At 45.6% G+C, this 17,752-nt stretch overlaps 1 protein-coding gene across 1 annotated transcript in view; it reads right to left on the minus strand.

Moving 5' to 3' along the window:
- Positions 1–17,752, minus strand: part of LOC115133629 (neurexin-2-like) — a 566,883-nt gene that overhangs the window by 112,507 nt on the left and 436,624 nt on the right. Inside the window, exon 11 of the mRNA XM_065021929.1 lies at positions 1,185–1,366. Coding sequence (XP_064878001.1) covers positions 1,185–1,366 — 182 coding nt within the window. The remainder of the gene's footprint in view (positions 1–1,184; positions 1,367–17,752) is intronic.

Genomic DNA, 17,752 nt, shown 5'->3' on the forward strand with positions numbered 1-17,752 from the left:
ATCTACTGTCCCTCTCCTGTCTATCCAATCTACTGTCCCTCTCCTGTCTATCCAATCTACTGTCCCTCTCATGTTCCTCTCCTGTCTATCCAATCTAATGTCTCTCTCCTGTCCATCCAATCTATTGTCCCTCTCCTGTCCCTCTCCTGTCCCTGTCCTGTCTATCCAATCTACTGTCCCTCTCATGTTCCTCTCCTGTCTATCCAATCTAATGTCCCTCTCCTGTCCATCCAATATCCTGTCCCTCTCCTGTCCCTCTCCTGTATATCCAATCTAATGTCCCTCTCCTGTCTATCCAATCTACTGTCTCTCTTCTGTCCATCCAATCTACTGTCCCTCTCATGTTCCTCTCCTGTATATCCAATCTAATGTCCCTCTCCTGTCCATCCAATATCCTATCCCTCTGCTGTGCCTCTCCTGTATATCCAATCTAATGTCCCTCTCATGTTCCTCCAATCTACTGCCGCCCTCCTGTTCCTCCAATCTACTCTCCCCTCATGTTCCTCCAATCTACTGTCCCTCTTCTGTCCATCCAATATCCTGTCCCTCTCCTGTCCCTCTCCTATCTATCCAATCTACTCTCCCCCTCATATTCCTCCAATCTACTGTCCCTCTCCTGTCCCTCTTCTGTCCATCCAATATCCTGTCCCTCTCCTGTCCCTCTCCTATCTATCCAATCTACTCTCTCCCTCATATTCCTCCAATCTACTGTCCCTCTCATGTTCCTCCAATCTACTGGCCCCTTTCTGTCCATCCAATATCCTGTCCCTCTCCTGTCCCTCTCCTGTCTATCCCATCTCCTGTCCCTCTCCTGTCCCCCTCCTGTCTATCAAATCTACTGTCCCTCTCCTGTCTATATCCCATCTCCTGTCCATCTCCTGTCCCTCCAATCTCCTTTCCCTCAAACGTATTATCCCTCCAACCTACTAACATACTGTCCCCCCAATCTCCTGTCCCTCCAATACAGGCTACTGCCTCTAAAATACTGTCCCTCCAATACAGACTACTGCCTCTAAAATACTGTCCCTCCAACTTTGTGCCACTTCAACATACTTTCCCGCCAACCCACTCACCCCACCAATCCCCAAACCCCATGTACTGCTCCCCCGCCATGATGTCCCACCGCCAACTCCCCACCCATTACACCATCTATCCCCTCTGCGGTCCCCAGGTTAGTATCTTACTATGTGCAGCTCCAGGTAGTCTCCCAGTCCCTTGGCACTCTCCACCCTGAGCAGCACGGCCTCCTTGAGCTGCGTGCTGAAGCCCACCGCCAGCCGGTCTGCCCGCGTGCTCGGCCGGTCGTTAGGGGGCCAGGTGTACGTGATGAGGGCTCCTCCTCTCCCGAAGATGTAGGTTGTCCCAGCTGTGGAGGGAAGAGGAGGCAAGTATTATATATGGTGAAAACTATTTTATACTCCCATATCATGTGATACATTTGAAGATCAAACCAATAGATGAAAGTATCAAAAAGAAGGCTTCGTGAAAGCATTCCAGGTGACTACCTCATGAAGCTGGTTGAGAGAATGCCAAGAGTATGCAAAGCTATCATCAAGACAAAGGGAGGCTACTTTGAAGAATCTCATATATAAAATATACTTTGATTTGTTTAACACTTTTTTGGTTACGACATGATTCCATATGTGTTATTTCTTAGTTTTGATTTCTTCACTATCATTGTACAATGTAGAAAATAGTAAAATAAAGAAAAGCCCTGAAATGAGTAGGTGTGTCCAAACTTTTGACTGGTACTATACGCATATATATACACTATCTACCAAGATAGTTTTTTCATCTGTATTATTTGTAGCCATCTATTTACTACCACAAACAAATGCTGGAACTAAAACCACACTCAACCAAGTCTATAAGGCCATAAACAAACAAGAAAACGCTCATCCAGAAGCAGCGCTCCTGGTGGCCGGGGACTTTAATGCAGGCAAACTTAAATCCATTTTTACCTCATTTCTACCAGCATGTCACATGTGCAACCAGAGGGAAAAAAACTCTAGACCACCTTTACTCCACACACAGAGAAGCATATAAAGCTCTCCCTCGCCCTCCATTTGGCAAATCTAACCATCCTTCTGTCTTCCTGATCCCTGCTTACAAGAAAAAAACTAAAGCAGGAAGTACCAGTGACTCGCTCAATAGGGAAGTGGTCAGATAACTCGGATGCTACGCTACATGACTGTTTTGCTAGAATAGACTGGAATGTCCCAGGATTCATCCAATGGCATTGAGGTGTATACCACCTCAGCTTCATCAATAAGTGCATCGACAACATGGTCCCCACAGTGACCGTGCGTACATACCCCAACCAGAAGCCATGGATTACAGGCAATGTCCGCACCGAGCTAAAGGCTAGAGCTGCCGCTTTCAAGGAGCGGGACACTAATCCGGACGCTTATAAGAAATTCCCTTATGCCCTCAGACGAACCATCAAACAGGCAAAGTGTCAATACAGGACTAATATTGAATCCTGCTACACCGGCTCTGAGGCTCGTCGGATGGAAGGGCTTGCAAACTATTACGGACTGCAAAGGGAAACCCAGCCGTGAGCTGCCCAGTGACGCGAGCCTACTAGACGATCTAAATCGCTTGGAGGCAAGCAACACTGAAGCATGAATGAGAGCACCAGCTGTTCCGGACAACTGTGTGATCACGCTCTCCGTAGCCAATGTGAGCAAGAACTTTAAACAGGTCATTCACAAGGCTGCGGGGCCAGACGGATTACCCGGACGTGTACTCAGATCATACACGGACCAACTGCAAGTGTCTTCACTGACATTTTCAACCTATCCCTGACCGAGTCTGTAATAACTAGATGTTTTAAGCCGACCATCATGCCCAAGAAAGTGAAGGAAACCTGCCTAAATGAATACCGCCCCGTAGCACTCATATCGGTAGCCATGAAGTGCTTTGAAAGGCTGGTCATAACTCACATCAACACCATCATCCCGGAAACCCTAGACCCAATCCAATTTGCATACTGCCCCAACAGATCCACAGATGATGCAATCTCACTGCCCTTTCCCACCTGGACAAAAGAAACACCTATGTGAGAATGCTGTTCATTGACTACAGCTCAGCATTCAACACCATAGTGCCCACAAAGTTCAACATTAAGCTAAGCACCCTGGGACTAAACACCTCCCTCTGCAACTGGATCCTGGACTTCCTGACGGGCCGCCCCCAGGTGGTAAGGGTAGGTAACAACACATCTGCCATGCTGATCCTCAGCACAAGGGCCCCTCAGGGGTGTGTGCTTAGTCCCCTCCTGTACTCCCTGTTCACTCACAACTGAGTGGCCAAGCACGACTCCAACACCATCATTACGTTTGCTGACAACACAACAGTGTTAGGCTTGATCACCGACAACGATGAGACAGTCAATAGGGAGGAGATCAGAGACCTGGCAATGTGGTGCCAGGACAACAACCTCTCTCTCAATGTGAGCAAGACAAAAGAGCTGACAATAGGAAAAGGACAATAGGAAAAGGAGGGCCGAACAGGCCCCCATTAACATCGACGGGGCTGTAGTGGAGCGGGTCGAGAGTTTCAAGTTCCTTGGTGTCCACATCACCAACAAATGATCATGGTCCAAACACACCAAGACAGTTGTGAAGAGGGCCCGACAACACCTTTTCCCCCTCTGGAGACTGAAAAGACTTGGAATGGGTCCCTAGATCCTCAAAAAGTTGTAAAGCTGCACCACTGAGAGCATCCTGACCGGTTGTATCACGTCTTGTATGGCAACTGCTCGGCATCTGACCGCAAGGCGCTACAGAGGGTAGTGGGTATGGCCCAGTACATCACTGGGTCCAAGCTTCCTGCCATCCAGGATCTATATACTAGGCAGTGTCAGAGAAAGGCCCAAATTGTCAAAGACTTCAGTCACCCAAGTCAAAGAATGTTCTCTCTGCTACCGTACGGCAAGCGGCACCAGAGCTCCAAGTCTAGGTCCAAAAGGCTCCTTAACAGCCTCTACCCCCAAGACTGCTGAACAATTAATCAAATGGCCACCCGGACTATTCACATTGACACCCCCACCCCCTGTGTTTTTACACTGCTGCTACTTGCTGTTTATTGTCTACACATAGTCACTTTACCCCTACCTATATGTACAAATTACCTCGACTAAGCTGCACCCCCACACATTGACTCGGTACCCCCTGTATATAGCCTCGTTATTGTTATTTTATTATGTTGCTTTTTGTTTTATTTTTTACTTTAGTAAATATTTTCTGAACTCTATTTCTTGAACTGCATTGTTGGTTAAGGGCTTGTAAGTAAGCATTTCACGTAAGGTCTACACTTGTTGTATTCAGCATTTCACAGTAAGATCTACAGCTGTTGTGTTCAGCATTTCACAGTAAGATCTACAGCTGTTGTATTCAGCATTTCACAGTAAGATCTACACCTGTTGTATTCAGCATTTCACAGTAAGATCTACAGCTGTTGTATTCAGCATTTCACAGTAAGATCTACACTTGTTGTATTCAGCATTTCACAGTAAGATCTACACCTGTTGTATTCAGCATTTCACAGTAAGATCTACAGCTGTTGTATTCAGCATTTCACAGTAAGATTTACACCTGTTGTATTCAGCATTTCACAGTAAGATCTACACCTGTTGTATTCAGCATTTCACAGTAAGATCTACACCTGTTGTATTCAGCATTTCACAGTAAGATCTACACCTGTTGTATTCAGCATTTCACAGTAAGATCTACACCTGTTGTATTTGGCATTTCACAGTAAGGTCTACTACACCTGTTGTATTTGGCATTTCACAGTAAGGTCTACACCTGTTGTATTTGGCATTTCACAGTAAGATCTACACCTGTTGTATTCAGCATTTCACAGTAAGATCTACAGCTGTTGTATTCAGCATTTCACAGTAAGATCTACACCTGTTGTATTCAGCATTTCACAGTAAGATCTACACCTGTTGTATTTGGCATTTCACAGTAAGATCTACACCTGTTGTATTCAGCATTTCACAGTAAGATCTACACCTGTTGTATTCAGCATTTCACAGTAAGATCTACACCTGTTGTGTTCAGCATTTCACAGTAAGATCTACAGCTGTTGTGTTCAGCATTTCACAGTAAGATCTACACCTGTTGTGTTCAGCATTTCACAGTAAGATCTACAGCTGTTGTGTTCAGCATTTCACAGTAAGATCTACACCTGTTGTATTTGGCATTTCACAGTAAGGTCTACTACACCTGTTGTATTTGGCATTTCACAGTAAGGTCTACTACACCTGTTGTATTTGGCATTTCACAGTAAGATCTACACCTGTTCTATTCAGCATTTCACAGTAAGATCTACACCTGTTCTATTCAGCATTTCACAGTAAGATCTACACCTGTTCTATTCAGCATTTCACAGTAAGATCTACACCTGTTGTATTCAGCATTTCACAGTAAGATCTACACCTGTTGTATTTGGCATTTCACAGTAAGATCTACACCTGTTCTATTCAGCATTTCACAGTAAGATCTACACCTGTTCTATTCAGCATTTCACAGTAAGATCTACACCTGTTGTATTCAGCATTTCACAGTAAGATCTACACCTGTTGTATTCAGCATTTCACAGTAAGATCTACACCTGTTGTATTCAGCATTTCACAGTAAGATCTACACCTGTTCTATTCAGCATTTCACAGTAAGATCTACACCTGTTCTATTCAGCATTTCACAGTAAGATCTACACCTGTTGTATTCAGCATTTCACAGTAAGATCTACACCTGTTGTGTTCAGCATTTCACAGTAAGATCTACACCTGTTGTATTCAGCATTTCACAGTAAGATCTACACCTGTTGTATTCAGCATTTCACAGTAAGATCTACACCTGTTGTATTTGGCACATGTGACAAATACGATTTGATTTGACCTCAGTCATTTTGCACTTTGCACATTTTCAGGCATCATATCCTAATAAATTATATATACTTTTGCATTTATATTTTCCATAAACCTCTCTCGTGTCCATGGGATCTCTGTGGCTGCCCTCAATACCGCATCAAACCTCATTCTGCACACACTGATGCCTGCCAAATGACCTAAAACGACATTGAAATGAGACACCAACACTCCAGCCACAGACCTCGTCTCATATTAACAATACTGTGTGGGCACAGCAGAGACATAGCAGGAAAAGTCCTTTTGATGCTTAGTGGGCAAACGGATGATGAAAGCACTGTCAAACACCGGGGGGATCGCTGAGTCACTCGCACACACTGCCGGAGACAGTGAATCATCACACTTTATTTTAGTTGCTCCAGCTTTGACAATTACGACTACTTGTGACCCATGTACAGATCAGCTGGCATTGCTATTTCGAACAGGCTCATGTAATGAACCCAGTGCCAAACCCTTCTGTTCCTCCCTCCCAACAGAGACTAGCTGTGTTGTTTCCTACCAGCTGTATTCTTTTAGCAGTGAATAATTATCGCAGCATGGTAGGGGAGCAGGCTGAAAGAAGAGTAGGCGGAAAGAGGGAGGGAGGGATGGAAAGAAATTAGAGGGGGTGACAATGAGGTGTGAGTTGCGATGGTTGGATGTGTTGAAGCCAGTGAGGTAATGTTCATCTGTTCCACAGCGACATCACTCTGTTGTCTTCCGGCTCAAAGGCGTCAGGGCTGTTCAAGATGAGAAGAGACACATGGAGCAGGTTGGTGTTTTTCATTGTGAATCTTGTTCTGGAGGCAGTTCTGCAGAGTGGTCACTAGCTGGCACAGCCACAAAGTCATAAAATCACATTTTAAACCTAACCCCAACCATAACCTCATCCTTAACCACATTGCCAACCCTAATGCCCGACCCTAACCTTAAATTAATACCAAAAAACAAATGTTAGTTTTCATGAATTTGTACAATATAGCAAATTTTGACTTTGCGGCTGGTCTATCTAAGAGGAAAACGCTCAGTTCTGCCTCCAGGCCAAGCAGTGGTGTAAAGTACTTAAGTAAAAATACTTAAGAACTACTTAATTGTTTTTTGGGGTATCTGCACTTACTTTAATATTTATATTTTTTGACAACTTTTACTTTCCCTCTACTACATTCCGAAATACAATTATGTACGTTTTACTCCTTACATTTTCCCTGAAACCCAAAATCACTTCTTACATTTTGAATGCTTAGCAGAACAGAAAAATTGTCCAATTAAAGCATTTATCAAGATAACATGCCTGGTCATCCCTACTGCCTCTGATCTGGTGGACTCACTAAACACAAATGTCTAGTTTGAAAATTATGTATCAGTGTTGGAGTGTCCAATCATAAATAAAACATTTAAAAATCAAATTGTGCCGTCTGGTTTGTTTAATATAAGGAATTTTAGGTTATCCTCTTGAAACTAGGGGGCACTATTTTTATTTTGGGAAAAATAACGTTCCCAAAGGAAACCGCCTATTTCTCAGGACCAGATGCTAGAATATACATATAATTGACAGCTTAGGATAGAAAACACTCTAAAGTTTCCAAAACTGTCAAAATATTATTTGTGAGTATAACAGAACTGATATTGCAGGCAAAAGCCTAAGAAAAATCCAATCAGGAAGTGACTCATGTTTTGAAACCGTTGTGTTCCTATGCACCCCTATTGGTCACTGAAAGGGATATCAACCAGATTAATTTTTCTACGTATTCCCTAAGGTGTCTACAGCATTGTGACGTAGTTTCACGCCTTTATGTTGAAGAATGAGCGTAAACGACTACATTGTGTAAGTGGCCAGCTCAGTAGTCATTTTTCCTCTCGCTCCTACTGAAAAGCCAATTGTCCCGGTTGATATATTATGGAATAGATATTTGAAAAACACCTTGAGGATTGATTATAAAAAACGTTTGCCATGTTTCTGTCGTTATATTATGTATATAATTCAACAAAAACATTTGGCGTTGTCGTGACCGCTATTTCCGGTGGATTTCTGAACAAACCATGACAAGCAAACGGAGGAATTTTGGGTATAAAAATAATCTTTATGGAACAAAAGGAACATTTGCTGTCTAACTGGGAGGCTCGTCAGTGAAAACATCCAAAGATCATCAAAGGTAAAACGGTTAATTTGATTGCTTTTCTGATTTTCTTGACCAAGCTTCCTGCTGCTAGCTGGACATAATGCTATGCTAGGCTATCGATAAACTTACACCGACGCTTGTCTTGCTTTGGCTGTAAAGCATAATTTCAAAATCTGAGATGACAGGGTGATTAACAAAAGGCTAAGCTGTGTTTCACTATATTTCACTTGTGATTTCATGAATATTAATATTTTCTAGGAATGTTTTTTGACCATTGCGCTATGCTAATTAGTGTAGTTGATGACAATTCTCCAGGATCCGGGATGGGTGGTTCCAAGAGGTTTTAAATGATTTATACTTTTACTTTTGATACTTAGTGTCACGCCCTGGCCTTAGTTATCTTTGTTTTCTTTATTATTTTGGTTAGGTCAGGGTGTGACATGGGGGATTTATGTGTTTTGTCTGGTCTAGGGGTTTTGTATGTTTATGGGGTGTTTTCTAGTCTAGGTGTCTATGGTTGCCTAGATTGGTTCTCAATTAGAGGCAGGTGTTTATCGTTGTCTCTGATTGAGAACCATATTTAGGCAGCCATGTTCTTTGGGTATTTTGTGGGTGGTTGTCTTCTGTCTTTGTGTCTATGCACTAGATAGGACTCTTTCGGTGGTTTGTAGTGTTCACGTTTATGGTCTTTATTAAACATGTTGAACTCTAACCACACTGCATTTTGGTCCTCCTCTCCTTCAATGGAAGAAAACCGTTACATTTTAGCAATTACATTTAATTGTGATACTTAAGTAGATTTAAAACCAAATGCATTTAGACTTTTAGTCAAGTAGTATTTTACTGGGTGACTTTTTTTATAAATGTATCTTTACTTTTACTCAAGTATGACAATTGCAAGACTCATGACAATAAATGTCAACCTGCGCACATGGAGGGAAACTGCTCTAAGATGGCCGCTGGTAGAATGGCACCCATGTTGCAGACAGATTGAGGCAGTAACACTAGCAGCAGCACCCACACTCAGGTGCGAGTCTCTCGCTTTTCTCTTTCCGCCTCAGTGTGTGAAGCGCGTGATGCCTTGGCTCTCCGGGTCCCAGCCTTCCAATCTAATTTTCTTTTCTAAATAAACAAGATGCGTGACTGAAATACTATAACTAGCCCACAGCATGAAAGACCATCTTAGAGAAAGAAGATGCACAACTGAAGGTTTCACTTTCTCCTCTTCCATCAGTCATGTAGAACGCAGGAAATTGGCATAAATACAGGTGATAGTGAGGATGACTACTGAAGACAAAAAATCGCCACCGCATATCTATTTACAATATCTACACCAACAACTACTCAATAATCAACACTACAGTACATATTCCATTGACAATTTAATCCAGATGCCATGCCCAGGGAAACGTTTACAATCAACACCGCTTACGACTGTAAAGCCACAAAGTCAAAAACTGCAAAGTACCTGTCATCGATCATTAAACTAGCTAACTTCATTTCATTTAAGACAGAGCTGTATAATTATCTCTCCTTATTTTATTCAGTTCATGTCCTGTGTGGTGGCAGGCACAATGTCTGCGGTGACGGTGGCCACCTGTCGTTACGGCAAACCTGCAGCAGCCCACTAAGCGATGATACAAAGAGGTGATGAGGCTTCTAATGAGCTGGTCTGACAGGTCTTCCCTGACTGAGACCGTGTCTTAGTGTGTCAGAGACACCCAACACCTGCTCCTCTCCGCTAGCTAACTGACTGGTGCAGAGGAAATGCATGTAGACCCATGCCACCCACCAACCACATATCCCTTTCTGCACACCAAGGGATTGAGTGAGAGAGAGATGTAGAGAGAGATGTAGAGGGAGACGGAGAGGTAGAGGGACATGTAGAGGTAGAGGGAGAGGTAGAGGGAGATGTAGAGGTAGTGGGAGACGTAGAGGGAGACATAGAGGCAGACGTAGAGGGAGAGGTAGAGGGATATGTAGAGGGAGACATAGAGGGAGAGGGAGAGGCAGAGGGAAATGTAGAGGGAGAGGTAGAGGGAGACGTAGAGGGAGAGGTAGAGGGAGATGTAGAGGGAGACATAGAAGGAGAGGTAGAGGTAGAGGGAGAGGCAGAGGGAAATGTAGAGGGAGAGGTAGAGGGAGACGTAGAGGGAGAGGTAGATGTAGAGGGAGACAGAGGTAGAGGGAGAGGCAGAGGGAAATGTAGAGGGAGAGGTAGAGGGAGACGTAGAGGGAGACATAGAAGGAGAGGTAGAGGTAGAGGGAGAGGCAGAGGGAAATGTAGAGGGAGAGGTAGAGGGAGACGTAGAGGGAGAGGTAGAGGTAGAGGGAGAGGCAGAGGGAAATGTAGAGGGAGAGGTAGAGGGAGACGTAGAGGGAGACATAGAAGGAGAGGTAGAGGTAGAGGGAGAGGCAGAGGGAAATGTAGAGGGAGAGGTAGAGGGAGACGTAGAGGGAGAGGTAGAGGTAGAGGGAGAGGCAGAGGGAAATGTAGAGGGAGAGGTAGAGGGAGACGTAGAGGGAGAGGTAGAGGGAGAGGCAGAGGGAAATGTAGAGGGAGAGGTAGAGGGAGACGTAGAGGCAGAGGCAGACGTAGAGGGAGAGGTAGAGGGAGACGTAGAGGGTAAGAGTGGGAGAGAGAGGAGAAGTCAGAGAGAGAGAGTGAGAGAGTGAGAGATAAAAAGACAAAGAGAAAGTGAGCTATCAACATAACTCCCTAAATCTCCAGACTGTCCATTTTATACTTAAGACTGAAGTTAGAACTAAATGAATAAGGTCTTGGGATTCCTCCTCGGCAAACAAAACTCAGGGCAGAATATGGATTTTCCACTGACCTTGACCAGTCTACCTCTAATCAAGCTATCTGCTCTCTCTGTTTTGTTGGACTAATAATAATAATGATGGAAACGCTCCGTAGCGCTCATATTTATTTTGCAGACTGAATAAGAGCTAAATATTTATTACTTGTCCAATTAGCTCAGGCTGGAATCGATGTCAACCAATCAATCCTCTCTACCTGCAACAGAGAAGCGGGAGGCGATATCAAACGTTGCAGGACGCCACGTTGATTATTCTTTTCATTTCTGCGGCCGGTAACATTTCATTTTCAGTTGAGGCCGGGGGGAAAAATAATCATAAAGCTCCCTGAATCAAAAGTAATGAAAAAAACTGATTGATTTGAAATTGTTCCAATGCAGGGCAGGTGGAGTGTGTGTCGTGTGAGTGGTGGGGTTTGTCATATTGGACACTCATGGTGAATAGCCATTGATTCGGGCCAAAGCAAGGCCTTCTAGGACACTTGTTGTTCTCCACAACAGCTATAAAATAAATAGGTCATCATAGACAGACGGCTAGAATGATATGCGACCAGATGTCTCTCATCCCGACAGATCAGCGTCTACTGTACTCAGTCCACAGATATATGACTCGAGTGGCCTATGTAATAAGCCTCCATAACATCTAGTGTTCTATTTAATTGTGCGATTCAGCCTTTCTTATGATCCACGGTGACGAAGGACAAGTTGATCCAACACCGGAACCACTACAACAATAGTCTTTGTATCTTTAGACATATAAACTAGGCAGTGCCTCTTCAGACTCTGTCCGTAAAACCTCTCTGTTAAACCTTCTGTTCATACATGAACCAAGTGGGTTGTTGGTGTAATTAGTCCATGTGACTAGACTGCGATATTGATTCCCTTTGAAAAGAGCAAAACAGAAACCTTTCAACAGTTTGGTTCTAAAGACAAGTCTCACAATGAAGTGACCTGGTAGACTGGACGTTGCAGATAGGACATGTTGTCAACTAGAACTCTGTTGAGCTCAAGACGAACAGATACAACACACAAGCGCGCACACATGCACGCACGCACGCATGCACACACACACATATATTCACATGCATGCACACACACTTGTGGTAGTTTCACAATCTACAGGGTTGATTGCGTCAGACAGACATTTCCCTGTAGGTCCATTTAAACCATGTATCTGATGCGGGTTGGAGATTGGCTCATATCATCTAGCGTTAACATAGTCTGAAAAAGCCTGGCCTGTCTGTCCTTTGGGACCCTGAGTGGTGCAGCGGTCTAAGGCACTGCATCGCAGTGCTAGGGGCGTCACTACAGACCCGGGTTCGATCCTGGGCTGTATCACAACCGGCCGTGATCAGGAGTCCCACAGGGCGGCGCACAATTGGCCCAGCGTCGTCCGGGTTAAGGGAGGGTTTGGCCGGGGTAGGCCGTCATTGTTAATAAGAATCTGTTCTTAACTGACTTGCCTGGTTAAATGAAGGTCAAATGAATAAAAATAGGCTGATGGGCTAGGATTAGAGTGTGTGAGTGTGCAGTTATCTCAGGCACATTGCACCCCTACGGTGGCCACACTGCTAAACTCACATAGCTGTTTGACGCCGACCACAACGGCCAATGGAATTTACAGAAGAGAAAATACCCAATTGTATGGAGGCACAGGAGTGGAAACCTTTCAACCCCAAATATTCTACAAGAAAGCTTTGGTCTACAATGATTCACCAACTTGGTTTCTTGGTAAACTGCTCGAGTCCCTGCTCTTTCAAATTGTTTTACAAAATGGAGGGAGGGGATGGTATAAAGGGATGGAGGGGAGGGAGGTTAGAGACGGACAGTTTCACTTGCCGATAAGGGGAACCTCTCTCGGAGGGTTGATAGGTCAAAACGTTGTGTTAACAACCCACATATATTATCAGGACCCAAAAGGCCCTTCTGCCTCATAACGTGTGTGATAGGAGGACCCAAATGGTCACACACACACACACACACACACACACACACACACACACACACACACACACACACACACACACACACACACACACACACACACACACACAACCCACTACAACTGCAGCAACATTCTTGCCGGCCTCCTAATAACCTGTCAGTCAGAGACGTGGGACAGCTGAATATTTCAATGGCAGGTTTAGCCCTGCGACTCTAACAGTCTTAATTATTCATCACCTTCACAGACTGCAGCGAACAACACATTTTCACAGCACATGATATCATTTTTAAAAATCTATTTACGAGAAATGTGACATTGGCTAGGTTTCACTGCTGATTATGTCAACGATGGGAACAGACGGCATCTTGGGGGCAGAGAGAGGGGGAGGAAAAAGGTCCCCTTTACATGTGGCTATTTAGAGGAACCAGAGTAAACGAGACACGGGGAAGAGTTACGGCGAGACACCAACATCTCCCGCATGGTGCCATCATTCTGGAAAGGTCAGGATTCGGTAGGTGATGTGTGCACTTCTTGTTAGTGGGGCAAATTAGCGTTAACATCATACTAATTATGCTCTAGGGTAAGAAAACAAATGCGGGCTAATGCCTTGCTCCAGTCGTTGACCTTGTTTAAGTGGTATCTCGCCTTGTTGGAAGTAGCCTTGTGAAGATTAGAGGTGCCTAAAGTTCACAAGGCACAACAACACATCCATCACTCTCTTTTATGGGTAAAACATGGGAAATAGAGAATGAGGAAAATGGACTCCTGACTTGTACTGTAGACTACATAGCCTTTACAGTAATTAACAAGTCAACATATAAGAATGGACTTAGCTTCTAGCTTAAACCCTTTAGATCTGAAAATAGACTCTTGGCTCTTTCAGTAACTCGCCAAATGGAGACATACGGTACATATCCTTGATTCCATGAATCAAATTAGCCTTTGTCCATTTAATCAATTCCTGTCTGATTGTCAGACAACCTCTCCTGAAAGGGTCACTTATCTCTTATTGCCAGTATACAGTTTCTCTCAGTAAACATCAACTTACATTCTAGACCAATCAGTGTTGACACAAAATGCACTAATGTTGACCTGTGCTGAGTGTAGCATTCTAATGGCTCCTCAGTTTGAGTGGAGTCAAAATGGAGTGGAGTGGGTGGATGGTTGTGTTGGTTATGGTAGTGGGTGGTGGATGGTGGGTGGGATGGATGGAGACTAGTGGTGAAGCCAGTGTAAATTATCTTCGGTCTGAGACAAGGTGAGTAGAAGTTATGGATGGAGGGGGGAACGGACGGACGGAGGTGGGCGAGGAACAGAAGTAGAGAGAGAGAGAGAGAGAGAGAGAAAGATTGAGAGAGATGAAAGAGAGAGGATGAGATGGAGAGAGGAGAGAGAGAGAGGGATCAATGGAGAATGAGAAAGAGAGAGAGAGAGGTGTGATGCTCTGTATATTCTAGTGTCCCACTTCAAAGGCATTGGGGATGAAGAGTGAAGAGATGAAAGGGGGCCTGACGGACGAACTCTCTGTGTGTGTGTGTGTGTGTGCACATGTGCACGTGCATTTGAGTGAGTGTGTATAGGTCTGAACACATGAACAACATGAGATTTCCTACACGGGTCAATCAACTTGGGGTTTGGGCTTCTGCACAACTGTCTTGTATGAAAGCTGTTCGCCGCCACTGAAGCCTTCATGAAAAATCTTTACTGGCCATAGGAAATGCCTGTTGCATTCCATTATACGTGGCTGGTGAATGCATTTGTACTGTCCCACCAGGTCTTTTAAGTCTTACTGAAGTTCAGGATGACACTATGCTTCTGCTGAGTGACTTCATCCACTGTGGCCACAGACGGGTTAAAACCTATCAACCTTTAGAAATAAGCTGTGACAAGAGGTCAGATGGGGTCAGACATTGAAAACATTTCAAAGCCGTCCGTGACCAATCACCCCAAAGGGCCCGGGCGGCCATCGTAAATGTCATCTCCCTCCCTCTCTCTGATGTTATTCAGAGTTTTTGACGTGCCAGATTGAGGGAGTGGGGGAAAAAGGGTGACAGTCAACCATTTCTGTTTAGAACATGTGGGACTCCTAAACAGGCGCCCCCACGCCTGTCAAAGGATGGTATTGCATACGTATAACGAGGCCTGACAAAGACAGAGGACGGACAGACGAGCCAAGGAAATAAAACGACTATCTGTCGTCGAGCTCCTATGGACCCCTTCAATGAAAAACAAATTGAGCAAAACCAATAACGCAACAAGACAAAGCCCGAACAAAAGGAGCGCAATGGGAAACAGGGAAGGAGATTTGCTATGCGGTGTCTGGAACCAGCAAATGTAGCTTGAGGCGTCCCTCTCTCCTTCTCTCCCTGCAAATCACCCCTTCCATGAGAGTCGGTTGTGAGTTCAAACAGCCATTTCTCCTTCTCTCCCTGCATCTGTTCAGTCACTGCTGCTACACTCGCTCCCTCCATCTCTCTGTCTCCAACACCAACCAACCTCCTCGGTTCCTCCATTCATGGTCTCGCCTTCTCTCGCTGTCTTTGCATCTCTCTTTCATCTCTTCTCCATCACTCTAATCTTCTCCCACCACCTTTGTCTATAACCCTTTCTATCCTTCATATCTCTTTCTCCCTTCCCCCTCTCTGCCTTCCTCTCTCTCTCCCTCTCTTTTTTTCTTCATCCCTCCATCCCCCCTCTCTCTCTTTCTGCAGGTCAGCAGTCATACATTGCAGACAGCATGGAGGGATGCTGTTACAAAACCCCTCCATTTATTGGCTGGCTCAGAGTGGCAGCCAGCCAGACAGACAGCCCGAACCACAGTAAATAAAACAGGCATTAACAGAGGGGGGGAAACAAACACATAAACAAACAGGGCCTGGAGGAGGAGGGCCTGGAGGGGGAGGGCCTGGAGGAGGAGGGCCTGGAGGGGGAGGGCCTGGAGGAGGAGGTCCTGGAGGGGGAGGGCCTGGAGGAGGAGGTCCTGGAGGGGGAGGGCCTGGAGGAGGAGGGCCTGGAGGGGAGGGCCTGGAGGGGAGGGCCTGGAGGGCCAGGAGGAGGAGGAGGGCCTGGAGGGGGAGGGCCTGGAAGGGGAGGGCCTGGAGGGGAGGGCCTGGAGGGGGAGGGCCTGGAGGAGGAGGGCCTGGATGGGGGGGGGGCTGGAAGGGGAGGGCCTGGAGGGGAGGGCATGGAAGGGGAGGACCTGGAGGGGAGGGCCTGGAGGGGAGGGCCTGGAGGGGAGGGCCTAGAGGGGGAGGGCCTGGAGGAGGAGGGCCAAGATAAAGCATAGCAGTGTGAACAGACAACACAGAGTTACACATGGAGTAAACAATTAACAAGTCAATAACACAGTAGAAAAAAAGGGGGGAGTCTATATACAATGTGTGCAAAAGGCATGAGGTAGGCGAATAATTACAATTTTGCAGATTAACACTGGAGTGATAAATGATCAGATGGTCATGTACAGGTAGAGATATTGGTGTGCAAAAGAGCAGAAAAGTAAATAAATAAAACAGTATGGGGATGAGGTAGGTGAAAATGGGTGGGCTATTTACCAATAGACTATGTACAGCTGCAGCGATCGGTTAGCTGCTCAGATAGCTGATGTTTGAAGTTGGTGAGGGAGATAAAAGTCTCCAACTTCAGCGATTTTTGCAATTCGTTTCAGTCACAGGCAGCAGAGTACTGGAACGAAAGGCGGCCGAATGAGGTGTTGGCTTTAGGGATGATCAATGAGATACACCTGCTGGAGTGCGTGCTACGGATGGGTGTTGCCATCGTGACCAGTGAACTGAGATAAGGCGGAGCTTTACCTAGCATGGACTTGTAGATGACCTGGAGCCAGTGGGTCTGGCGACGAATATGTAGCGAGGGCCAGCCGACTAGAGCATACAAGTCGCAGTGGTGGGTGGTATAAGGTGCTTTAGTGACAAAACGGATGGCACTGTGATAGACTGCATCCAGTTTGCTGAGTAGAGTGTTGGAAGCCATTTTGTAGATGACATCGCCGAAGTCGAGGATCGGTAGGATAGTCAGTTTTACTAGGGTAAGCTTGGCGGCGTGAGTGAAGTAGGCTTTGTTGCGGAATAGAAAGCCGACTCTTGATTTGATTTTCGATTGGAGATGTTTGATATGAGTCTGGAAGGAGAGTTTGCAGTCTAGCCAGACACCTAGGTACTTATAGATGTCCACATATTCAAGGTCGGAACCATCCAGGGTGGTGATGCTAGTCGGGCATGCGGGTGCAGGCAGCGATCGGTTGAAAAGCATGCATTTGGTTTTACTAGCGTTTAAGAGAGCAGTTGGAGGCCACGGAAGGAGTGTTGTATGGCATTGAAGCTCGTTTGGAGGTTAGATAGCACAGTGTCCAATGACGGGCTGAAAGTATATAGAATGGTGTCATCTGCGTAGAGGTGGATCAGGGAATCGCCCGCAGCAAGAGCAACATCATTGATATATACAGAGAAAAGAGTCGGCCCGAGAATTGAACCCTGTGGCACCCCCATAGAGACTGCCAGAGGACCGGACAGCATGCCCTCCGATTTGACACACTGAACTCTGTCTGCAAAGTAATTGGTGAACCAGGCAAGGCAGTCATCCGAAAAACCGAGGCTACTGAGTCTGCCGATAAGAATATGGTGATTGACAGAGTCGAAGGCCTTGGCAAGGTCGATGAAGACGGCTGCACAGTACTGTCTTTTATCGATGGCGGTTATGATATTGTTTAGTACCTTGAGTGTGGCTGAGGTGCACCCGTGACCGGCTCGGAAACCAGATTGCACAGCGGAGAAGGTACGGTGGGAATCGAGATGGTCAGTGACCTGTTTGTTGACTTGGCTTTCGAAGACCTTAGATAGGCAGGGCAGGATGGATATAGGTCTGTAACAGTTTGGGTCCAGGGTGTCTCCCCCTTTGAAGAGGGGGATGACTGCGGCAGCTTTCCAATCCTTGGGGA

The sequence above is a fragment of the Oncorhynchus nerka genome, linkage group LG8 (genome assembly GCF_034236695.1).
Source record: "Oncorhynchus nerka isolate Pitt River linkage group LG8, Oner_Uvic_2.0, whole genome shotgun sequence".
NCBI lineage: Eukaryota > Metazoa > Chordata > Actinopteri > Salmoniformes > Salmonidae > Oncorhynchus > Oncorhynchus nerka.